The sequence below is a fragment of the Mustela erminea genome, chromosome 13 (genome assembly GCF_009829155.1).
Source record: "Mustela erminea isolate mMusErm1 chromosome 13, mMusErm1.Pri, whole genome shotgun sequence".
NCBI classification, from domain to species: domain Eukaryota; kingdom Metazoa; phylum Chordata; class Mammalia; order Carnivora; family Mustelidae; genus Mustela; species Mustela erminea.
This window is the reverse complement of record NC_045626.1, coordinates 74,657,984-74,683,542: the sequence shown is the minus strand read 5'-3', so window position 1 is coordinate 74,683,542 and position 25,559 is coordinate 74,657,984. Positions and strand designations below refer to the sequence as shown.

At 48.1% G+C, this 25,559-nt stretch overlaps 2 protein-coding genes across 7 annotated transcripts in view; one reads left to right on the top strand and one right to left on the bottom strand.

Moving 5' to 3' along the window:
- Positions 1 to 19,597, bottom strand: part of KCTD10 (potassium channel tetramerization domain containing 10) — a 28,663-nt gene extending 9,066 nt beyond the window's left edge. Inside the window, exons 1-4 of one of the 2 annotated variants that reach the window (XM_032310963.1) lie at positions 19,496 to 19,597; positions 12,229 to 12,442; positions 3,339 to 3,508; positions 56 to 145 (exon numbers count right to left, since the gene is read on the bottom strand). In XM_032310963.1, the coding sequence (XP_032166854.1) occupies positions 56 to 145; positions 3,339 to 3,508; positions 12,229 to 12,442; positions 19,496 to 19,498 (477 nt within the window). In that variant the 5' untranslated portion in view covers positions 19,499 to 19,597. The remainder of the gene's footprint in view (positions 1 to 55; positions 146 to 3,338; positions 3,509 to 12,228; positions 12,443 to 19,495) is intronic. The other variant, XM_032310964.1, reaches the window with a different exon arrangement.
- Positions 19,598 to 19,858: 261 nt separating this feature from the next.
- UBE3B (ubiquitin protein ligase E3B) overlaps positions 19,859 to 25,559 on the top strand; it is a 51,311-nt gene continuing 45,610 nt past the window's right edge. For 2 of the 5 annotated variants that reach the window (XM_032310957.1, XM_032310952.1), the window contains exons 1-4: positions 19,859 to 20,023; positions 23,193 to 23,295; positions 24,895 to 25,076; positions 25,225 to 25,345. In XM_032310957.1, coding sequence (XP_032166848.1) covers positions 24,916 to 25,076; positions 25,225 to 25,345 — 282 coding nt within the window. In that variant the 5' untranslated portion in view covers positions 19,859 to 20,023; positions 23,193 to 23,295; positions 24,895 to 24,915. Of the gene's footprint in view, positions 20,041 to 21,656; positions 21,710 to 23,192; positions 23,296 to 24,894; positions 25,077 to 25,224; positions 25,346 to 25,559 lie in introns of all 5 variants that reach the window. The other 3 variants (XM_032310954.1, XM_032310955.1, XM_032310953.1) reach the window with 3 other exon arrangements.

Here is a 25,559-nt window from a genome sequence, read left to right as displayed (position 1 = left end):
CCTTATTCATCATTTGGGTAGTGAAAGAAAGGCCACAGGGATGCCTCCAACATACCTTATTTGAAGTCGCTATAAGTTTCTGCTCTTCCTTGGATGAGGTGATGACAGGAACTTTGCAGAAAGGCTCGTAAGTATCTTTGTTCTGCTGGAACAAAATATGCTTTCAGTCTAGGAGGCCTGCATCGGCCAGCATCGTGTAATTTAAGCTGGCCTGCCAGGCAAAGACAGAGTTCTGACGAGGGAAGATGGGGCCACCAGCACTGGAAAGAGAGGACGACTCTTACCACCAGTGATTTTGGGGAAGGGAGGGCCAAGAGTCAGGTTCTTTGGCCGGGGCACTCAGTAAACCCTAACAACGATGATACACTTCCCCAGCCAAGGGAGTCACTTACAAATAAACTCTAAACATGGCAGATGAAATATGACTGGATCGGCGCACCCCACTGTAACAACTATAGAAGAACTTACAAAGTCTGGGCCTATAAGGAGAAAAAAAATGGGAGAAATGAGGTCTACAGACAAAGACGTCAAAAAATCTCAGACCGGGGGGCGCCTGGGTGGCTCAGTGGGTTGAGCCACTGCCTTCTTCGGCTCAGGTCATGATCTCGGGGTCCTGGGATCAAGTCCCGCATCGGGCTCTCTACTCAGCAGGGAGCCTGCTTCTCTCTCTCTCTCTGCCTGCCTCTCTGTCTACTTGTGATCTCTCTCTGTCAAATAAATAAATAAAATCTTTGAAAAAAAAGAAAAGAAAAAAAAAATCTCAGACCGGGAAGATGACGGGTAACTGAGGGGAAAGAGAATGCCGCAACATAGGTCCAAAGGTGGGAAAGAATCCTGGAGGTTTTCAAAGAACAGTTCTGAAGGCTGGTTGGCAGAGGGCAAGGGCAGAGGGCTGCTAGCCAGTCGGCAGAAGTACCACTGAGAGCTGACCCTGCCACGTGGATCCCCTTTCCCTGGCAGAAGAAAGGTCTGCTTTCCTAGAGTGGTTTGTACAGATGATGACAGGACTGAGCTGCTCTTCTGAAAAGAGGGGGATTCAGTGAATGGTCCACACACTATAAATGGGGGGTGGGGGGGTGGGCCCAGCAACCAGCCCTTCTCCTATTCAGATCCCCAAAGGCAGTCAGTCAGGCTTATCCCTACCAGGCAAGAGAGTGGAGGATTCCTCCACAGGAATCTGATCTGTTCAAGGAAAAGGCTTACAGATTCTGACACTGGGGGTTCCCACTGACTTATCATCTACCACTAAAGCCCAATGGACAACAAGGCTCACCCACACACATACAGCTTTTCAGAACCTTAGTCTTAAATTTTAAAAGACCAAAGATTATCAGATTATATGTGGAAAGCCTTTCAACATGAGACTGAAACCAAAATAAAGAGGAAAGTGGAATGAGTCATGACAAGGGCAGCAGAAAGAAAACTTCAAGACAGAGGAGAGCAGATACTGAATCCTATGAAACAAGAGCAGTGTTCTATATAAAAAGAACACTCCGAGAACATGAAAGCCTCTTGGATAGCAGAAATGAAAAGTTCAAAAGAAGGGTTGAAAAGATAAAACTAAAGAAAACCTCTGAGAAAGTAGAACAGGAAGATAAAAGCAACAGAAGCTGAGAGGAGGTCAGTCCTGGACGCTCAGTCTGAAACTAACGGAAACGACAGAATGGGAACCCAAGAGAGCTTGTTTCTAACACAAAGAAGAGACTAAGATGCACTGGTGTGTCTGAACACACCAGGAAGAGATTGCCCTTTCTGACCACTTAGGGATAAATTCGGGCTATGCACTTAGAAAACTAAGCATACAAAAACAATGAGACAATCACTAACTCTAGCAAACTGAAAAGCTGCACAATGAAGAAAATTTTCACTGTATACTTCATGACTCAACTGCTAACAATATTAAGACATCACAATGTCAACTCTGAATACTGACTTAACCAAAGCTGTGGTAAACACTATATTGGGAAAAGAAGAGAAAGAACATGTGTACACATTTGGTAGAGGTTGGGCTGGTGGTACTGCATGAGCTAAATTTTTTTTTTTTTTTTATTTTTTTTTTTTTAAAGATTTTATTTATTTATTTGACAGACGGAAATCACAAGTAGACAGAGAGGCAGGCAGAGAGAGAGAGAGGGAAGCAGGCTCCCTGCTGAGCAGAGAGCCCGACGCGGGCCTCGATCCCAGGACCCTGAGATCACGACCTGAGCTGAAGGCAGCGGCTTAACCCACTGAGCCACCCAGGCGCCCTAAATTTTTATTTTCTATACACCAGAGCATAATGTTGAAAACTGAAATGTCAACTAACAGGAGTATAAGAAGTATGAAAGTATCAAAGTAAACAACTGTTGAAAGAATTGACAGAGGAGGGACGCCTGGATGGCTTAGTCGGGTAGTGTCCACCTCTTGGTTTCAACTCAGATCATGATCTCAGGGATGAAAGATCGAGCCCACGTTGGGCTTTGCACTCGCGCGTGGAGTCTGCCTGAGAGTCTCCCTCGCCCTCACCCACCCCCCCAAATAAACAAATATAATCTTAAACAAACAAACACAAAAAGAATAACAGAGCAGAAAAGTATGATGTACATACATTACTTCAACAAACAAAAAGGAAATAAAAATACTAAAGTAAAGGCTATAGCATACAGTCAGATTTACAATGACTTCAGACTTTCAGGGTAGAGGTGGTATGCGGAAATAACAGTTCCTCAAGGAGCTAGGCAGTAAAGGTACTGCTCCAGTGGAGGGCCAGCCAAACATGTGGCCTGAGGGAGGCACAGACAAGAGCCTCCCATATACAGATTCAATTCCCATGAAGACCAAAAGGGACTCTTACGAGTCCAGGCCATGTTGGAACTTTGCTTTATAAATAAATGGCTGTTGGCTGCGGGCTATGTCCAGCAGCACTTTACTTTTATAGGGATTCTGCTATCACCAGACTTGATCCCAATGATCCTGCTGAGACGTGAGGGGTGTCTGAGTCTGCAAAGGTTACATAAGACTCGAAACAAGGACTGATGGGATGAGAATAAGTCCTGAGATGCATCCAGAAAGCGGATTAGGTTTTATACTCCATACCGAAGGGTTTCAATGTACATGGGAGATGAGCCAACGTGACGGCAACTAAAAGCCAGAGGGTAGTTAGGTGGCCTAAGCATTACAGGGAAGCCTCTAAGGGGTCACTGACCAAAGCAGAGAGAAGCTCTTGGCTTTTGGGTTATTTGTGAACTCTCACATCTCAGTGAGGAAGGAACTGCCCCCATTTCGTGGAGAAGGAAAATGAGGAAATCAAGTGGGCCTGGTACCTCCCCACTTGTATGGGGAAAAAGGGTGATACCTACTTGTAAGGCTGCCTGGCATTCTTCCACCAGGCCCTGGACCAGGTAGTACTTGGCTTCTGCCAGCAGCTCCTCAATCTCCCGACGGCTCTCGGGCAAGGGGACCGCCCCGTCACGAAGGTAGTTGAGTATCGTACCAAAGTGCTTCCCACACCGGTCAATAAGGATCCAGCCTGCAGTGGAAGGAGGAGAAAGGGGGGGGCTAGTTACATGGGCACTCATCTCCTGGGAGGTGAAGACAAATGGGGTCTCTGGGGCTCCCTCCACCACCCAGGGAAGAGCAGGACCACGGAGAGGGCAGCAGCTCCACCTGCCTCACTATCAGCAAAAGGCTGACCTGTCTGGGAAGCACTGAAATGATCTGCAAGGCCCGCTGCCTGGAGACAACCACAGCCACGGACTCACTTGGTCTTAGGCTCTCTTGGATGTCAGGACCCCTGGGGCCTCAGAGAATGTTTCTAAAATATCCTCAAAAATCCCTTAGCCAGGGGGCCTGGGTGGCTCAGTTGGTTAAAGCCTCTGCCTTCGGCTCAGGTCATGATCCCAGGATCCTGGGATCAAGCCCCACATCGGGCTCTCTGCTCAGCAGGGAGCCTGCTTCCTCCTCTCTGCCTGCCTCTCTGCCTACTTGTGATCTCTGTCAAATAAATAAATAAAATCTTAAAAAAAAAAAATGTGCCAACTGCTGACCCATGAGACACTCCTGGGGGTGGGGACCAGGAAGGCAAGCCCTTCAGCTTCTTGATGACCTCTCCAATCTGGGGACTGGCCTGCTATAGCTCCACTAGGGATCCCCAGGTTTTTACAATTCCTCTTCAGAAATGCAAATATATGGTGGGGGTGGGGAGGGTTGTTTCTTGCAGAAAGAAACAATGCTTAAGCCTGGGAAGTGGAGGCACAAGACGAGGGGATGAAACAAAGACCTGCCTTGACAGAGGACAGAAAGCTCTAGGAAAGAAGCCGTGTTGTAGAGAAGTCCCGCTTCCCCCAGGCCAGCAGGGGCTTCCCCAGGTCTCTTATCCCCTATTACAGGTGAGAGGACACCAAGGCACAGGGTGGTTAGGTTTAAACAGGAATCTGTAATTTTTTTTTTTTTAAAGATTTTATTTATTTATTTGACAGAGATCACAGTAGGAGAGAGGAAGGGAAGAGATCACAGAGAGAGGAAGGGAAGCAGGCCCCCTGCTGAGCAGAGAGCCCGATGTGGGACGATCCCAGGACCCTGAGATCATGACCTGAGCCGAAGGCAGCCGCTTAACCAACTGAGCCACCCAGGCGCCCCAGGAATCTGTAATTTTTATGCCCACTTTCCTCCACTGTTGCTCAGTTTGGGAGAAGGGGCCCACACTTCCACTCTTAATACCATGGCACCCTGCCCCAAGTCCTCTGCAGACCCCCAGGCCTCGCTGAGACACAAAAGCCAATAGCAGCAAAGATACCCCTTTCATATCCAGAGTCACAAGTCCACCCACCGTCCCCTTCCCAAATCCAGCCCTGCCAAGTATGCTCTCAGGGTTAGAGGCACTGTATCTATTTGGCATTTGCAACAATCCCTAGGAGAGTTTTGTAAGGCCTTTTCCATACTCCTGTCCTATAAACTCCTCAGCCCATGGCTCCTGGACCTTTGCTTAAAGGTCTGCTCTTGGTACTTCCCCACGGTTATGGTTTCCTGACTATAGTGGGAAGAGAGTAATTCCCAGTGTGGCAAACACAATGCAATTGTGTGGCCCGGAGTTAAACCCTGGTTTCAAGGAAGGAAGAGGCCTTCACAGGTGTGGTAAATCACATCACCATGACAGTGACTGCTAAACCTCATCCCACTGAAGTATGGAAGTGCATACAGCTCAGAAGCCTATGGGGTCCTGGGCCTGGGGGATGGGGATGACCAGACAGCATGTGCCCTGCCCCCTGGGGACAGGAGATGGAGAGGCTCTTCTTACTCCAGCCAAGAACAGCCAAGCAGGAAGGTGGGCCTAGGGCTGCGTGTGCCTATGATACTCCAGGGGAAGCTAGAAATGCAGATTTCTCCGTGAAACCTCTTGATTTTTAAACAGTGGCAAACCAAGAGGTCATTAATGAGCTCTAGGGCAAGGAAAAACTACCTGCAGGTTGCATAGGGCCTGCAGGCCAGCATTCTGCGGCCTCTCTGCTAACCCTGGATCAAGTGATTTCCTGCCAATGAGTGGACAAGGTGTGGGAGGACCACAGTATCTTCCCAACAGTTCTTTCGGAAGGAGGCTAAGTCCCCTGCACTGTCCACAGATGACAACAGAATCTCAGAGAGGTTTAGGGACATTCCCAAGTCAGGGAGACAGGACGAGACCACAAGAAGCAAGTAAGAAACTCACAGGAAAGCTCCTTCCACCAGAATTGAGTAGAGCCTCAGTCTTTAAAGAAATGGCAACCCACTTAACTCAGCAGCTCTGGGAAGAAACTGTCCACGTTTCTGCCTTTGATGCATGGACAACTTAGCTGCTCTGAAAGAGCAGGGGCCCCTGAAATAATTATCCAAGTGACAGTCCAGAGTTTCCATAAACGAACAGGCAGACCGTGACACTGGGCTCCAGCTCAAGAATGCCATCAGGAAATGCTTGTGGTGAAGGAATCATACTTTGGACAAATAAGGGCAAAGGAGCCGGCTGTACTTGCCATGAGGTTTCAATTAGCATTCTGATTTTAAAATACGTTAGCTGCTTTCAAAGCTGGAATCTACCCCTTTGAAACAGCTTGAATGCCTTGTGTGTAGAAAAGCAAACGGAAGTCAAGCAGTGCCTTGCTTGCGGGGAGTCTGTCCAGCTGCCGGGGAGCACGGCTGTTATTGCAGAAGGCTGCACCCGCCAAGGGAGCCTGGCGGCTGGTAGCCCATCCAGCAAGGCTGCAGAGCAGAATAGGCAGGCACAGATCCAGAGGCTGTGGAATGGTCTGGGAGACGGAACCCAGCCCAGCGGTCAAGGGCAAGGGCCTGTGTTAGAAATCCAGTTGTGCCGCCTACTTGCTGGATGATACGGGTATTGCACCAAACTCCCTGTCCCCCAGCTTCCTCTCCTAAATCTGGTCCCCCTCAGGGCTGGCACAAAGGTACGATGAGAATGCACAGGGAAACACGTAGCACAATGGCATCACTAAATGAGGTCTTGTACAATGAGCCCTCCCTGCATCTCTTCATCATCCCTGGAGAAGAGAGCAGCAGCAGTGTCCAGAGGAGGCTCATTCCGCCCTCATGAAAGTCCCCATGGCTTTCAGGGTATCCTGGGGAAAGCTTCTCTCAGGACCGGGGACTGGGTGACAAGGTTTCCTACCCCCCCCCCCCCAGCCCCAACTGCATGCCATGAACTTCTCCTTTCTCCTTTCCCTGCCCCCACCTCCAGGGGTGGGATGGCGTTGGGGCCAGGGGGTGGGGTGGTGTGGGTAGGACGGGACACAGGGCATGGGGGACTTCACTGACCTCTCCTTAGCACTGTAAGGTTTTTATACTCTCTGTGGTTCCTAAACTTGCCTGTTCGTAAGTCACCTGAGGTGCTTGTTGCAAATTCAGATTCCAGGAAGCTGCAGGGCAGGGCCTCTCAGCCTCAGCACTACTGACATTTTGGCCCGGATAGTGTTTTGTCATGGAGGGACTGTCTTCTGCCTTGTGGGGTATTAACAACACGCCTGGCCACTACCCACTAGGTGCCAGGAGCATTCCCACCCCTAAACTGTGACAACCAGAAGGGTTTCTGGACATTGCCCAATGTCCCCTGGAGGTTAAAATCATTCCTGGTTGAGCACCAGTGAGGTAGATCAAAGACCTACATGTGGGGAAAAAAAAAAAAAGAAAACTTTGCAGTATCCAAAAAAACAAACAAACAAACAAAAAAAACCCACCATGAGAAAAGCTGTAACAAGTCAGACTGGGAGAAAATATGTACAAAACCACAAACAAATGGATCCAGAATACTTTCATAAAGCAGTAAGAAAAAAAAAAAAGGAAAATGTGTATATAAGATGCAATCAGGCAGTTAAATGATAAAATACAAATGACAAAAAAGCTGCTCAATAAGCTAGAAACTAGGGAATGTTAAGTAAAACCTGAGTATCAGATCATAACCAGCAGACTGGCAATAATTAAGACGTCTGTGCCTAGGGTTGGCACAAACTGGGACGGTGGGGAGTTTCTAAGTCAGCACAACAGCTAATATCAACCCAGCCACGGATGCTAGCCCAGATTCCCCTCCTGGGAGTCAACTCCAGGACAGACTCCCCAGTGGTGGGTAAGACCTCAACACTGCAGCCCCTGAGGTGGCTGGGTCCACAGTCTCTTCATTTACCAGAACAGAAATAGGACTTTCTGTGTGTGCTATGGCGCGGCAAAGGCTGGGAAGCTCTGTCCCAGGGACACTCACACATGCCAGGGAGTGTTGAAGAAAGGCGATATTCCACATGGTGAACACTAGAAGCAACTGAAACAACCTTCAACAGAATATGGATCTATAAACTATAGTACATTCAAACGGAACGTCTGAACTAGAGCTATGTATTAGTCACAGCTCCATCTAAAAACCGTAACACTAAGAAAGAGGCTACATACAATGTTAACACCATCTATATAATGTGGGAAAACACACCAACAGTACATTGTTTAGGGACAGAAACAGTGTAGCAAAAGTAATTCCTGGACAGATACTCATCAGTGGTTTTCACCACTGGATGCACACTAGAATCCCCTGCAGAGCTCCTCGAAGTGCTAACACCCAGCGCATGGAGGGGGGTGCTTTTGGGGGGGAACCCAGGCCTGAGGCTTTAGCTCCCAGCTGAGTCACTGTACTACAGAGGTAGAAATTCACCTCCTGAGCCCAAGGTCAGGCAAGTGGTTACCTCTGAAGGGAGAGAGGCAAATGAAAAAGGTGAAGAGAGGCCCCATTAAGCCAGGTAATGTTTTATTCCTTGTCTGAGTGGGGGTGCTGTAGAGAACAAAGGCAAAAGAAATGTAGAAAAAATTAAATCTCCTCACAACTTGCAGTCCATTGACAAGATGACCTGAGACAGGCATAGTGACCTTTCTCCCAGTACCTATCTGCCTCAATATTAACACTTTGCTGGGGGCAAAGGCCTGATTAGCCTATCTCTGGGATCCTGAAAGTCTTAACACACAAAAATCCCTTTGGAAAGTTCCTTTACCTCTACCCGCCCTAAATACATGTTGCCAATCATCCTCGAAACATAAGGCCCACTGAAATACATCTTTTTAAAAAGAATTTATTTATTTATTTATTTATCAGATAGAAATCACAAGTATGCAGAGAAGCAGGCAGAGAGAGAGAGAGGAGGAAGCAGGCTCTATCCCAGAACCCTGAGATCACAACCTGAGCGGAAGGGAGAGGCTCAACCCACTGAGCCACCCAGGTGCCCTGGAAATTCATCTTAAAGGTCTCATGACTAAGGGTTTACTAGACAGTAGTAAATGACCTTATCCGAACAGCAGCTAGCCCCCAAGGTCCTGGAAACCTGACGTCCAAATCCCTTTGAGACTTAGGCCACCCCTAACTGCCTCCCCACTTGAAAGTATATAACCAACCATTCCTCAGGACCTCAGTGCAGCTCTTCCTTCTCATGGAGTCTGTCCCTGACCACGTGCGTTAATAAAAACCACCTTTTTTGCACCAAAGATGCCTCAAGAATTCTTTCTTGACCATTTGCTCCTCGGCCCCAACATTTCACGTCAGGGGCATGAGGGATTTTGTTTTAGTAATCACATTTTGAAAGCTCTCAATGTATTCAGAATTTTATGGAAGAGTGCATTCTAATTTAAGCAGGGGGCATGGAGATCTCAGGGAAACTATCAGGTATGATGGTTTTCCCACATAGGACAACTGATTTCCCCATTGGTTTCCAGGGGAATGCGTGCTGAAATAACATTAATGATTTCCTTCTTTAATCTGGTTTACATACTCCCTCATTCCAGAAACGTTAGCAAGACCAGAAACCACTGTGGAGGGGAGAGTAGGAAGGGAAGCTCTGTACGAAGGAACAGGGTTATGAAACAGGCAACCACAGGTGAGAACAGAGGCAGAACTCTTGTTAGGAGAGGTGCCACATCCACCCACGGTGACAAGGCATCAGGTAAAAATGCCACTACTGGAAGAGCCGCGCCTCTCTGGCGAGGAGTCTGGAAAGCTATACTTTGGGGGCAAGATAGAACTGCACAGCACTCACCCCCAAGGCCCAGGCAGGCCCCCTCTCCCCTGGGTGCTGCCAAGACCTGCTTCTCCAGCCCCTCACAGCACTCCTCCCTCCCCCTGGACATACCCCACCCAGGCAGACTGCAACAGGAGTGAGCAGTCCCCATAGACTGAGTCTCCCAACTGTCGTGAGCTCCACCAAAAGCCTTCCACTGTTCATGTCCTCACTTAGTCCCATCACAACCCTGGAAAGCATTACCCCTCACAACTTTGAAAAGTGGAAACAAGCTCAGAGTCAAGCTCAAAGTCACCTCTGTCCTATTACCAGAAAATGCCAGATGACTCTACATCAGCCCAGTGCCACATACACAGCAGCTGTGACTGTAACCCTGGGACAGAACCAGGGCCCAGACCCACTCACTGCAAACTGCCCTGTTCAGGAACCGAACACACGCAGTACAAATCGCCAACAGGCAGGAGGGCACGGGGCACAAGGGAGAGTCCATCACCTACCCTAGGGCCCAGGTCCTCTCCTCGGGCACCCTTCAGGGGTTTCCAGCAGCTCAGTACCTTGCTGTTCCATGCCCTCGGAGCCCCCCGCCCCCAACTCCTCAGCCAGCAGGACACGCTCCTGCACCCACTCGCCTCAGGGAGTTGCACTCGCTGCTAGGGCCTGTGTGTGGCAAACCTCACTGCAGCCGACCGGCTTCCCACCCGAAGCCCTAGGTGCAGCTGTGAGATGTGAGACGTTCAGGTTAATCTGTAGACCCAAGGGTATACCTTGGCCAACACTCGGGCCACCAGTCAGGCCGTGCGGTGTACTCACCAGGGCCAGCAGGATGGCACTGCCTGGCTCAGGGTGGGCCAAAGACCAGACACAAAGCTGGCGATGACCCAGTATGCTGCTGCACCCAGGCAACCTGGCCTGGGGGCTGGGCCCTCGGTGAACCAAGGCCAGCCCAGACTATGAGCCAGCAAGCCCTGAGCTGCTCAGTGGCTCTTTCTTTTTTTAAGAAAAGTCCCATAGCTTTTGAAAAGGATCTCTCACTTATTGAAAGGTAGCAACAAACAGTACCACCCCAGGAAGGGTGAAGCTGAGGAGTGAAAAACAGTGAGATGTCACATGGTGAGCATCTTGAGGCAGGCGGAGGGCTGGATGGAGCTCGAGCTCTAGCGGAGCCTCACAAAAATGTCCGGGGTCGAGTGCCAAAGGCAGCCCTGCTTCCCCCGGAGGGGCCATGGTGTCCAGGAAGCACCGGGGCCAGTGCAGCCTCCGCCAGCTGTTCAGAAGCCCGAGCCCAGGGAGCACCCATGTCTCTCCCACTGTGGGATGGATGAGCCTCAGCACCGGCTTGTTCCCGGTGTGGTGTTAGGACGCAAGGAGATGAGGTTCCAACTTAGCTTCCAAGGTGACTCCGCCGCTTTTCTTGAGCCCCACCAGAGACTGGGGAGGGCGGAAGAAAAGCTACAACAATCCTGGGTTCTCAGATAAGGTCTGTTTCCTTTTGCAGCTGGGGTGCTATTGTCTTGGTCTCTACAAATACTCCCCTGGGCGATGCTGGGTGTGGCTCTGCAAAGGGGATCCTCCCACTCATAAAAAGCTCTGTGCTCTCTGAGTGAGACACGGAAGGAAGCTCTGGGGCTCCAACCTCATGTACCTGATGGCCTGGCCAGAACCCTGAGTTTCCCTGGAAGCCCAGGGAAGCAGAACCTCAAGCTTCACAGCCCAGCCTTCTCTAGGACACCAAGGGAAACAAGTTAACTAGCGCACAGCTCAAGCTTTGGGTCCCCAATCCCACCTACCTGTAACAAAACTCGCCCACCCTCCCAGGAACCAATGTCCCAGGGAAGGCACGAGCATTAGCACAGCAGCGGACCTCAGAAACAGATAAGGCAGGGTCCAGCTAGGCTGTAGTCTGGCCAGATCTTATGCAATCTCAGGCCAAAGAAGGGAAGGATGGTGCCATCCTTAAACCCCACGTGACCTGCCCCGTAAACCCAGCCAGGCAAGACTGTTTCCCTTGTCAGGCGCTCTTGGATTATTCCAGGTGGGGAGCAAGATCACTTTAAAGAATTCTTCACCTTTCACGAACATGACTTGCCATGAGGAAAAAGGAAAGAAAAACACGGACTGAATGTATGTATTTGGAATACTGCGCACCAACAGCCCCATGAGGCAGGTATCACTATACCCATGTTACCTGGCTGGCATCACCAGCTACTACACAAGAAGCGGTGACTCAGTCCAGATCTTGAGTCTCTGTCAGGCCCCCATCCCGGGAGGACAAGAGTCCAAGAAAACATTCACGTCTCTCCCTCGCTCGAGCTTCACTCCAAAGTCACAGAATCACCGCTGAGAACTGGCAAGGGACCGACCAGGACAGCTCACCCAGCCACCATTTCAGAGCTGAGGCTTATTAGACTTTCTCAAGGTCACAAGGCCTATCGACAACTGGGTCAGGACTACGAGTCCCCGCCCAGGTGACTCCAACTCCTCTTCACATCTCAGCTCATCTGTGACCTCCTCAGGGAAACCCTCCTTTAAAACACCCCCCAGACTAGATCTGGTCTCCTGGGGGACTCACTGTCAAGACTCCCTGCACTCTGAGACAACACGTAGCGCAGCTTGAAATCTGTAGCTGTGTGGACAATTGCCCCTGTGCCACTGGCCTTATGAACCAGAATGAAGCCCCCGGGCCACAAGCCCGTCCCCAGAGCCTGGATGGTGGACTTACCTTCGCTGTCCGTGAGCACTTCCATGCGCCCGCTGAACATGGCTTTCAGCATGGTGTCCTGCTTGGTCAGCGTCTGCATGGTGGTGTAGTAGAGCGCCCCGCCCACATTCAGCTTCACGTACTTGGAGCTGGGGCTCGTGCCCTTGAAGGAAGTGGTGCGGGTAGCAGCTGCTGGCACCCCTGAACTCACCACACTTTCTCCTGACATCTCTTCCTGCCAGTGGAGAAGACATGGGGTCACCAGAGACACGGCGCCAGGCCTGCTTTACCTCTTGCAGCTTCTGGGTTGAATCTGGCCTCCAGAGGGGTTTTGCTTGGCCCATATCTATACCACATTTAAATCTTAAAGGTGGCTCCCAAGGTTGACAACACGGGAGAGTTCACCAAAAAAAACCCTGGATTTCGGGCTCCTCTTAAAATCAGAGGCCAGGGGAGCCTGGGTGGTTCAGTGGGTTAAAGCCTTTGCCTTCGGCTCAGGTCATGTTCCCAGGGTCCTGGGATCGAGTCTGATGGGTTCTCTGCTCAGCCGGGAGCCTGCTTCCTCCTTTCTCTCTCTCTCTCTCTGCCTGCCTCTCTGCCTACTTGTGATCTCTATCTGTCAAATAAGTAAATAAAGTCTCAAAAAAAAAAAAAAAATCAGAGGCCAACTGGGCCCCCAGACTCCCACAACTGGTGGGAGCTGGGTTACTGGGTACCCCAAACCCCACCCGGATAGCCTCATATACTGACCTCCCCTACTGACGCTGTGAGTGCAAGTTTATCACTTGATCTTGTGTCCTGACGACTTCCTTTCTGCCTGTTCCCCACATGCCAACACCCTGTACGCATACTAAAGCAGTTTCCAGCATTGCCCAAGTCTCTCCCGGTTTCCTTATTGTCACACTCAACCTCTGAACTGCAGATGAAATCAGATTTTATGAATCGAGTGCGATCCCAACTACCACTCCTTATCCTTCCTGTCAGGGGGAAGTGTTTCTCAGGACTACATGACAGACATTAAAAACACTTGGAAGCAAGTTATTACAAAATTAGAGACTTCCTGTACTAGCGCCGCCCCGAATAGCAAGATCAGATGACAGTCTTCTTAATGGCACTGCCAGCTTGTGTCCCTCTCAAGGAAATGAACATACCATCTGATTTAAGCAGGCCTATGAAAGGAGGCTGTACTCAACGAGACCATTTGTTTAACAGGTAAGGGTCTATGGCTGGAGAAGATGTCTGAGAGCGGGACGAATCTCTAGGAGTCTAGGGCACAGTACAGAGGAAGTGGCCCCTGATAGCCAGGACCTGGGCCACCACTCATTTCTGGGCCTTGATGTTTCCTCCAAACAGGAACAATTCATACAGCATGTCACGATCTGAAAAGGCCACTCAGTGGCTGATGGGCCAAGACATAAATAAGACTATTCTGTAATTAAGTCTGAACACAGACAAAAACAAGAACATTGCCTGAAACAGAAAAAGTGACCAAACCTTGCCATATCCCAACGAATGTGAGTTCCTGCTGCTTCTTTTTTTTTTTTTTTTTTTTTTTTAATTTATTTGACAGAGATCACAAGAAAGGCAGAGAGGCAGGCAGAGAGAGGAGGAAGCAGGCTCCCCGCGGAGCAGGGAGCCTGATATGGGGCTCAATCCCAGGACCCTGAGATCATGACCTGAGCTGAAGGCAGAGGCTTTAACCCATTGAGCCACCCAGGCGCCCCCTCCCTGCTGTTTCTTTACCAGTTAGAGCTCTAGCCCCATTTCATTCTTCCCCACCTTCAACACAGGAATTACTGAGGCCCCACCCAAGAATTAACCCTCCTTCCAGACAGCATTCAATACAGAGCAAAACCCCACTTCCCTGAACCCTTACCCACAATCACCCAAGGCAAGCCCCAATCCTTCTTCTGAAATGTTCAGTGGTTCTCCCTTATTGTCACAACTTTTGACTATAGGCAAGCCCCTGGGGGGGATAGACAGGACAAAGCTTTAAAAAACAATACCCTGATCCTGAAAAAGGATTGTTTTTTAGATTCTTTATGCCTTTCTATCTTTTCAGGATCCCCCACAATTAACATATATTACATTTATAATAGGAAAAACTCAACTGTTGTTTCTCAGTGGGAGAAGGGACTAATGATGAGTGGCAACCTGCATCCACTGATCAGTAATAGCACAGGCAAGGGCCATCCCTCTCAACCTCCATCCACCCAAAAAGAGTCGCCCGGATATCACCCACTGGGGGACTCTAGTAGGGGCCCTGGAGGAGGAGGCACAGGAAAAATGGGCTCCTGGAAAGAAAAGTGTTTTTTCAAGAAAATGTTCTTGCTTTATCACCTGGTGTGAAAGAGAAAGCAGTGACCCCTCCCTTCCAGCTTTCCTTTGAAATCAGTCCCCAGAAACCCTACACTAAAGGTTATCACCAACACTTCCCCCAGAAATACTCTGTCCACGGGAAGATAGAAGTAACTGGGGACAAGAAAGAGTTTCTCAAAACTCTGAAGACTTAGGGGAGGTGGCGGAGGGTGAAGGCCTACAAGTGTGGCGTTTGGGGGTTTTTCAGTTAGAGAAAATTGCTCCAAAATGGAAATACTTTTTAAAGCACCCTTTCCGATCTAAATTCAAACAAAAATAATGTGTTTTGGGAAATGGTCTAGTGTTTTGTAACACACCTAAGAAACAAACAAATCAAAGTATATTTCAACGTACTTTTACTTTCCAATACCTTTTTGAAAGATTATTTGCACATAGGAAAGTACATTTTAAGTGCGTGGTTTTGGTCAGTATATGTATCTGTTCAGCCACCACTCAGATCAAAATAGAGAACATTTTCATGGTTCCAGAAAAGCCCCTCCATGCCCCCACCCAGTAGGTACCAGTTTTCATCTCTACCACCACATACAACATTTAAAATCCAAACAATGCTGGAACACAGTTACTGTTATTTCCATCTAGTAGATTGGAACAGAAGGCGCGTCCCAGAGAAGTTCAGTCACTTCCCAAAGTGCCCTGGTACTGGAGGTGGGTCAGTGACAGAGCAAGGATGTGGGCAAGTCCCATATGGCCTTGGGCCCATGATTTTTATCAACATTCATGCTTAAAATATAAAGTGCTGGAACATATACATTGAGGAGGGAGTGCCCCACCCTCCCTTCTTTATCAAGTACAAAAAAAGCCTTGAAAAAAGATGGGAGGCAATGTGTGCCTAAGGACTTGGGTTTTGAAGTCAGACCTGAATTTAAGGGCCCAGCCCTGCCATTTGGTTGACCAGTTGTGGGAGCCTGGGCGAGTCATCTGAGTCATGTCCCGTCTATCAGACAGGGACAACAGCAGTGTCTCCCTCCCAGGATGGCCATGGGGGATGATGCCACAAAGCACTCAGCGCACTGGCTCAGTGCAGATACCGCAACACAAAAGACTCAAACTATGATTATTTGAGAATGTGCTCAAAGACTCCAATTATCTTCTTTCTTAAGACCATTTCCAGCTCTACCAGAACCGCACCTGAATCACTAAGAGATAAAGGCAGAAACCATCTGGATCTAGGCTGAGACTCCAGAATGGACAAAGAAAGCTCCGAACCTTTCCAGAGCCCACCCTTCCAAACGTCGGTCACCTCAATTCGGGAATGGCCCTTGGATAAAAGGTTCTGACTGTTCGTGTCCCTGAGCCCGCATGACACCGAGCTAAGGACACAAAGCAGCAGACAATAAGCCTCTTAAAGCAAATCTCTCTACAGAGAGGACTCCTCTCTACAGAGAAGTCCTCAGTCATTGCTACTGGGATCCTCCTTTTTCACTTGTTTCAAAGATTTGATTTCATCGTTAATGAGGTTGGGGAGGTGGGGCAGGGGAGAGCAAGAGTGGTTATAAGAAACAAACATGGGGGGGGGCACCTGGGTGGCTCAGTGGGTTAAAGCAGAGGCTTTAACCGCTCCTGAGGTGTGGCCACTTCAGGCTCCAACGGAAGTGACTAGATAGGTACCAAGGCGCCAGTTAAGGGCGCTGGGCTCCGTGGTGACGGTACCCTGACTTCAAGCCCCTGGCATCCCTCTAGAAACCGGATGCACATCTGCCCTCCAGCTCCCTCTATTTCTCCCCCTAGCACCCCCTCGCGCCCTTATGTTTAGAAGCACCTGGAAGTCCTTTCTCCACTTTCCTGAAACCCAGAGACTGCAGTCACAACTTTCAATTTCGATTCCAGGGTCCTGGGATCGAGCCCCACATTGGGCTCTCTGCTCAGCAGGGAGCCTGCTTCCCCCTCTCTCTGCCTGCCTCTCTGCCTACTTTTGATCTCTGTCTGCCAAATAAATAAATAAAATCTTTTATAAAAAAAAAACCCAAACACGGCATTAATTGGTATTGGTTACCAATTCCATTCAATCAGAAGAGTTTAGTCCAGTTAGATCTGAGTATCCTGTTGCAGATTCTCAACAGTAGCTCTCCCCTTACCAAAAAAACCTGACATCAGGGTCCTATCCGTGTAAATTCTGATGTTAACTGGTCTGGGAATATGGCCAGGGCAACAGAATATTTTTGAACTTCCCTAGGTGATTCCAGTGTGCAGCCAAGATTGCAACCCACCGCTCTAAGTAGTTCCATGCACCTATTAATTTCATCCTCTAGGCGAAGGTCCCCAACCTCTTGTTCAATTGGCCTAGTAAATTCCTGGCTGCACGCAATAATAAACCAAAGCATCATGAACAAAACCCAGCCCCTATCTCACAGCTTCAGACCCACAGACAGGAAGCAACTGTATACATGCTTAAAAAATAAAAATCAGGCCAAGAAGGAAAAGCGTTGACCTGAAAAGAGGCTTGAGCAAGTACAACAGGAGAAGAAGGCACCAAATCCTTCACCCTTGCTCGTTTTCCATACAGCTCTCTGCAACTGTCTCTCTTGTGTTGGGGGGAGATGTGCATGTGGAAGGTTTGTTCAAAAGTCTGAGAAACCTCGAGTAGTCTCAGTTCCACCACTTCCTGTGCGAGGTTCAGACAAGTGTTTTTTTTTTTTCTTTCAGACAAGCGTTTTAACTGAGTCTTAGTTTCCTTTCTTGTAAAATGAACGTAAAGCCATAATCTTCATAATAACCTTCAGGGAATGAATGTTAAAGTACTTGACACCTGGCCCTTAGTGAACCTCAAACTTCCTTAAGACCAGAGGTCCCAGACCAGGCTGTATTACAATCACCTGGGTGCTTATAGGCCAATTCATCAGAATTGGGGGTGGGGAGGGCAGGTCAGCAGTATTTAAAAAGGTCTTCAGGGACGCCTGGGTGGCTCAGTTGGTTAAGCAGCTGCCTTCGGCTCAGGTCATGATCCCAGCGTCCTGGGATCGAGTCCCACATCGGGCTCCTTGCTCCGCAGGGAGCCTGCTTCTCCCTCTGACTCTGCCTTCCACTCTGTCTGCCTGTGCTCGATCTCGCTCGCTCTCTCTCTGACAAATAAATAAAATCTTTAAAAAAAATAAAAAAATAAAAAAATAAAAAAAAAAAAATAAAAAGGTCTTCAGGGGGGCGCCTCTGTGGCTCAGTGGGTTAAAGCCGCTGCCTTCGGCTCAGGTCATGATCCCAGAGTCCTGGGATCAAGCCCCCCATCGGGCTTTCTGCTCAGTAGGGAGCCTGCTTCTCTCTCTCTCTCTCTGCCTGCCTCTCTACCTACTTGTGATCTCTGTCAAATAAATACTATTATGAATAAAATTGTTCTATTAAAAAAAAAACAAACACTCTTCAGGTGATCTAAGGTGCAGCCCCAGCTAAAAGCCACAGAGCGAAGGTGCTTCTTTAAGCAGCTTCATCAAAGAGCCAAGGCCTTTTTGCTAATTATAAAACTTCCCCAAACTAAGGGCATTTCTACAACTCAGGAAAGTCTGCTGTTACATTTCAACCAAACTGTACCACATCGGCCACATAACCATAGTTATTATTTTGCACCCAAAACTTGCTTATAGGGCACCTACTGCTATTTCCAAGTGTCCTGCTTAATTATTTTCTCTCCCTCTGTGCAAGCTATTGGCCTCTTTCTCCCAGAGGTCCAGTGAACAAGACATAATCATCAATCCCACTTTTTAGGGGAGAAAAACCAAAGAATCAGAACTACAAGTGTCCTCGGGACTCAGGCCCCTTTCATTACAAAGCCCAAATCAAGAAATCATTAATCTCCCGCAGGGTGTGTTCAAACAGATTGAGGGAACCCACTTGCAGACTGATCAAGTAATCAGTGGGAGGGCTTGAAAATGTGGCCATTTCTAACAAGTTCCCAGGTGATGCTGCTGCTACTGCTGGTCTGGGGAGCGGTTTGAAAACCACACTGGTTTAATGCATCCTTCTCCTCAGGTGGTCCTTATCTTGCATAAAATGGAGCAAAGTCAGATACAAGTTGGCTAAGTTTTCTCGGCAGTGTCCTTGAAACTGATCTTCTCTAAAGACTGTGTTTTCCAGGAAAGACAGGAGGCAAAGAAGGAGCAAGGCGGAACTTTGGTCATTCCCACCCACGGCCAAAGGGCCATTTAATGTACAGACCCTTAAAGGATCACAAGCAAAACGAACCCTTCCCACCGCTGGACGACAGCATGACCCATTCCCAGCTCCTGAGGTGTGGTCACTTCAGGCTCCAACGTAAGTGACTAGATAGGTACCAATGCGCCAGTTAAGGGCGCTGGGCTCCGTGGTGACGGTACCCTGACTTCAAGCCCCTGGCATCCCTCTAGAAACCGGATGCACATCTGCCCTCCAGCTCCCTCTATTTCTCCCCCTAGCACCCCCTCGCGCCCTTATGTTTAGAAGCACCTGGAAGTCCTTTCTCCACTTTCCTGAAACCCAGAGACTGCAGTCACAACTTTCAAAAAAACCCCAAACGCTCCGCCCCAAGGAATCTCACGTCGCTGTCAGAACCTAACCGTTCTCTTTCGCAACACCCTCCATCCTCACTCTCCACCTCAATGTCCATCTTCGACGACCCCTCTTTGTTCTCTTCACAATCACCAATCCCATTTCCAATGAGCAGTCGACTCAGAGACACCCCCCAACTCACCCACACACAAATCTACTCCCCCAAGACCAAGCGCTCTTTCCCGATCCCCAACAGCCAAGGACCACCCCACCAAATTATCCACCGAAACCCTTCCCCCACCCCCGGCCTCGCCCCCCCCAATCCCCCAACCACCTCTCCCCTTTCGCGACAGCCCCTCACCGCAACTCCCCCCACCCTCGGCCCCTTCTCTGCTCTGCCTCTGCGGGCTCTCCTGGCCACCCAGAGCCCCCCGTTGGTAGGCAACGCCCTCCCTACCATGAAAAGTCGGAGGACGCAGGAATCTCCAAAACCGGACTGAGAGAGGCAGGAAACACCCTGCTCGCGCAAGCCGGGGGAGAGGCGGGGCCGGGGCGGGAACTTCCGCTGCCGCAGTCAGCTTCCGCCCCGCAGAGGGTTCCTTCTTAAAGAGTCCGTCGTGAGCCTGCACATCGGCTGCGTTCCCTCCAGTCTCTGTGGCTGGAGTGGATTGCATCTCGGCTGGATCAAGCATTAACTCGCTCTTGAATGGTCCGCCTCTTTTCACCTTCCAAGGAGGAGGGAAAGATGCAGAGAGATCGTCCTTCCCGGGTACAGAAGCTCTGCGGAACTGTCGTTTACCGGAACTGGATAGTTGCTTCTCAGCGGAGCTCTGAGAGCGGACACCCCGGGGCAAGATGGCGGTCGATCCTCTGCCGCTGCCCCGGGTCTGGCTAAACCCGAAGGTATTGGGCTGAGACGGCGGTAGCTGCGGCCCCGACCCCGAGCGAGGGGGGCTACGAGCGGATAAAGGTCCACGGCCTGCGGGTAGCGAGTGGGAACAGGTTGTGGGTTCTCCTGGGGGGGGGGCTTTGGGGGAGGTGGCCCTTCGGCCGGGTCCCTGCCTCCCCAAGTAGGAGGGCAGGTGTTGGGGACTGGCTTTCGTGTTCCGAGGGGCGGGGGTGCGGGGGAATTTCTTCGTAGCCGTTTCCACCCTTTTTCATCTCTGGGTGGGTGTACTGCTGGGTGAAAAAGATTTGTTATCATGGTTGTTGATCCTGAGGAAAGATGCTGGGCTCCAGAGTCACCCAAACCGGAGTTCGAGTCCTATTCATTCGCTGTATGACCTTGAGTGAATTCCCTCACGCCTCCGAGCTTCGCATTCTTGCTCTGTAAAATGGAGTAATTAGCTCGTTTCATAGAGGAGGTTGTGTAATACAGGTTTTAGAGTCTGACACTCAGCTCTCTCAGTAGAGACAGCTGGTGTAAATGATTTCAATAAGAAAAACTTGGTCGTAATCGGACTTTAACAGCCCTAGCCGTCGCCTTGCATTCTCAGCTTTTCTTTGCTGCCCTGTGAGCAACGGAGTCCCTTGGGTCTTTTCCGTATCACTTAACTAATTGCTTTGGTGTTAGAAGTGGCTTCAAATTCGGGAGTCTAGTGACTTCTAAAAACTCATGTCCACTCTACATTTCATTTTCTCTGTGGGAGGGTAGGATTGATAATACCGTGCACCTAGATAGGCTGTACCCTTCAATAAATGATAGCTGTTATTCTTCACAGTCTGAGTCCTGTTGCCTATTTAAAAATTGTATCACTGAGACCTGGAAGAGCTGTTGAAAAGACAGTTAGTTAAATAGCTGTACAGTGTTTGATACACGATCTGCCCTTAACAAATGGTGGTGGTCACTAAACTTGGCTGCCCAGCTCTTCCACCATACAAGGAAAATCCTCCTGGGCTCAGACAGTTGATGTTTATGATGCTTCACCTTTGGTTGATACCCTCTGGACTCTTTCATAATTATCCAGGAAACTGACCACATCCAGGGAAGACTGATTTTGAGCAGATACCATGGGAATATAGAAGTAGAAAAGCATCTGAGTCCAGTCTCTTAGTATTAAAATCTTGGCTCTGCCCCTTTCTAATTGTCTAACATGGACTGTGGGACATAACTAAATGATCTCACACGGTTGCTGGCTTATGATATAGAAGGGACATGACACATAATGGATATTTAATCAACTTATTTTCCTTTTTGCTTTTTAAATAATCGTGGTTATCACCAACCTCTTATGTTCCTAATTTTCCACATATATATATCATTTTTTCCCTAACTGGATGGTAAGCTTTTTGGATTTTTTTTTTTTTTGCTTGTTTTTTAAGTCTAGGTGATAACAGTAAAGCTCAGTTACATGCTATCTACTTTCAAATACTCCTTGTTAAAATCTTCCCACTCTAATCCTAATCAGAGTGTCGTGTTGACTAGGTCAAAATAGAAGAAGTGTAAATATTTCAATTCTTTTAGCACCCCTAGGAGGTAGGTACTATTGTCCTCAATTTACAGAAAAAGTAACTGAAGTATAGAGAGGATAAGCAATTTGGCCAAATGAGGTAGAATCAGAGTAAGAAAGAACCAAGGGTATTTTTGACTCAGGTTTTTTTTTTCCTATTACGTACAGCCTTTTTTTGATTGTGTCGAAGTTTGTGTAATCCTTCATTACAGTTACTTTGAGTAAGTATTTAAAGACTTCATAATGTATTTTATTTGTTTGATGAACTAGTAGATTCTAGGCAGGTAGAAGAGGTGAATAAGAAGGAGCTAGAAAAGCTGCAAAAGCTCCTCTGCAAGGTTCCCTGGGAGAAGTGAAAGTTTTGAGATAGTCTTACAGCTACTTTGTCACAGTTTGCCTATGCATCCTCCTGTTTTTCCATTGAGAAGAGGCTCCCTGTCCCCCACCCCCAAATGAGGAGCTTTCTACATGTTAAGGAATGATCATACCATTGTGCTCACGGGTAGGGCCCTCTCTTGTGCAGCTCTCAGAAGCTTGAAGCTGTTACCCAATCTAAACAGGGTCATAGCCCAAATGATAGGACTGGTGAATCTTATTGTACCCAGGGATAGGACAAAATTTAATGGGTGAGAAATGTAGTGGTCCCAGCCTTATTTCCTACCCAAAGAACCTGAGTGTGCAGATGAGAGCCTCTACCGAAGTTTTGTTTTAAGATTTTATTTATTTGAGAGAGGGTGAGGGAGGACAAGCAGGGGAAGGGGCAGAGGGAGAAGCAGACTCCTCACTGAGCAGGGTGCCCCCGACTCTGATGCGAGGCCAGATCCCAGGCCCCCCAGAATAGTAACCCGAGGCAAAGCAGACACTCAAATCGGCTGACCCACCCAGGCGCCCCTACTGAAGAGCTGGAAAACAAACAAACAAAATAAAACTCGTGTCTGTAAAGATAATGCATTGATTACTGTTGACTGCGCACCATCAGCCACCATGACAGGTATTTGACATACATGATCTCATTTGGTTGTCCTTAGCCTCCACCATTAAAGAGATGAAGGCAGAAAGCCTCTGAGGCATCTCTCTCCAGCACCTGGCAGAGCTGGGGACCAGCTCCAGCTCTGTTACTCCAAAGCGGGTGTGCTTCTCAGTGCCATGCTGCCTCATCATGTGTGTTCTGCAGTAAATTTAGAAAACAGCCTGGTTAAGGAAGCAGAACTTCCTGTAATCCCTCTGCCTCAAAACAACTGCCCTCAACTTGTTGGTGTGTTTCTTTTTCCCAGCTTTGTGCCTCTGTGTGCACATGCATTTTTCTTTTTCATTATGTAACTGGGATCATATGGATCCACAGCCAGCTCTTTTTTCATTTCTCCAGCATAAACATTTTTCTTATGGTTAAAAAATCTCAAACATAATTTTCAATGGCTGTTTAACATTCCCTTCTCCTGTTCTTGCTTACTGTCATAAAGCAAGTACAGCTTTTATTCAGCTTCTCTGGGCTTGTTTTCAGTCTATTCCCTTTAGGCTGAAGGCCTGGGGTGATATCAGACATTAAATAAAAAGGACACTAGTGTTTAAACACTAGTTTAGTGTTTCAAACCAGAGGTATTTTTTTAAATTATTTTATTTGGTGAGGAAGTTATAGGATGCCCTATCTATAACACTTAACCCTGAATCTGGATTTTTTTTTTTTTTTCCTTCTGCTTTTGCCAGAAAAGACAAGCTCCTCTGAAGCAAGAAGCTGCCCTCAGTTGTGAGTCCTTGACAACATCACTAATGATTACCTGGCATTTCTGTATCACAGGCAGGTCCTCAGGTGAGCTCTCCAGGCTTCTGCTGGGCAGAGAGAGCAAGTGATTCAGAAGAGTGTTATCTTTTCCTCCTCTGCCTTCTTCCCCTCCCTCCTGTGATCAGGTCGGCTTTGTTTATTTGTTTTGACAGTTATTGATGAGAGATCCATGTGTTGGGAAAGCCTTGTTTAATAGATGTGAATTACTGTCGAAAAGGGACCACTGAGACCCCTCACTAGGTTGATCTGGCAGGAGCCCTGAATGAGCTTTTTATTTATTTATTTATTTATTTTTAAGATTTTATTTATTTGTTTGACCAACAGAGATCACAAGTAGGCAGAGAGGCAGGCTCCCCGCTGAGCAGAGAGCCTAATGTGGGGCTCTATCCCAGGGCCCTGGGATCATGACCTGAGCCAAAGGCAGAGGCTTTAACCCACTGAGCCACCCAGGTGCCCCAAGCTTTTTATTCTTGATGGTGTTTTCACCTGGGCACTGCTTTGAGGGAGGTAACGCAGCAAAGAGATTGTTTCCCAGGGAGGTATGGATTTCTGAGTAATCCATTTCAGTCATTTTGTCAGCTGGGCTGATTATATATTTGGGACAGAATGACAGTTTTCGAGCCTCCAAAGAAAACCTCTCAGTGTGGGAGCCTCCATGGACCAGTGTTGTGTACGCTAGGCTGATAGCCAAACCTACCACTTTGGGAAAAGACAGTTACTGGTGACTTAGATAAAAATGTAATGGATATTGGTGAGTGCTGTGAAGTGTGTAAACCTGGCGATTCACAGACCTGTACCCCTGGGGATAAAAATATATGTTTATAAAAAACTAAAAATTTAAAAAAAAAATGTAATGGATAATTGAGAAGCTCTGTCCAAATCATGACAGTCAGTCGATGGCAGAGTTCTGGCCCAGAGTCTTCATCAGCCCATGGCAAGATGGGATCAGTAAGGATGGCAGAATAAATTGTACATAAAAACAAATACATTCAATTTAACAGATTGTTTTGCATTCTGGAATCACATTTAGCTTTTTTAGCATTAAAATGACCCTTTGTCCAGAAAGATTAAAGGTTTCTTTTGTGGTGGGCACAAAATAAGTGCCAGTAAATATTTGTCGAGTGAATGGCTGAATGAAATAATGACAGTAAATAATTGTTTGATTTTTTTTTTTTCTTTTCCCCTTCCAAGTCTTAACTTGACAAAAATAAATTTGACTGCTCAGTGTTAGACTGTTTCAGAGAATTCGATTATCTAGGAACCTTTGACCTGGAGGATGCCTGGTTTGCATTAGAGCGTTATGGATGGAATTGATTCATGCTTTGTTCATCTGTTAAACAATTACAGAGCCCATACCCTATGGCAGATGCTGTGCTCTTTCTTTTAAGCAGATGTAATTATTTAATACAGGAAAGAGCATGGTTGGTCTAGATGAGTTGCATGAAAAGAGCCAGTAGGAAGTTGGGACTTGTGCCAGGAGAGCTATTAGCCTTTTTGGAGAATACAGAAAGGTCCCAAGTAGCTCTCTGTTGCCCCAGTGCCTGCCCACCCTTGGCTCCGGAGCCCCTTCCTGTGCGTGTGTTTCCTATAATGGCCTACAGAGGCCGCTCACCATTTTCCCCACAGGGTTTGTGCAAGTTTGCAAACATGTTCACCGTTTCTCAGACCTCGAGAGCATGGTTCATTGATAGGGCCCGTCAGGCCCGAGAGGAAAGGCTCGTGCAGAAGGAGCGGGAACGGGCAGCTGTTGAGATTCAGGCCCATGTTCGGAGTTTCCTGTGTCGGAGCCGGCTGCAGAGAGAAATCAGGTGGGTGCCAGGGGCTCAGCACATTCTCCCTTGCTCCCAATTAATAGCAAGAAAAGATGGTGTTTTCTCTTACAGTTCTTGAAAAGTCTTCCAGCTGCTGTGAGCTAATATAAAATGTCTTTTTTTTTTCTTATCCTTCCCTCCCCAGGAGAGAGATCGATGAGTTTTTTAAAGCAGATGATGCTGAGTCCAGTAAAAAAAGTGCACTTTGTATTTTTAAGATTGCCAGGAAACTGCTGTTCCTGTTCAGAATTAAAGAGGATAATGAGGTAAAATAATAATAGTGAACACTCTGCTTACCCATTGGCCAGATCTTTTTAAAGTATTTTATAAATACTAATTCATTTAGCCCTTACAGCGAGACCATGAAGATAAACTCTGGGATTGCCACATCCTGCCCTTTCTGTGTTCTTAGGATGTGTTTTGTGGGCATTGTGGTCAGTGCTTCTGAGAATCATCACTGTTCTTTTCACATTAAGTATG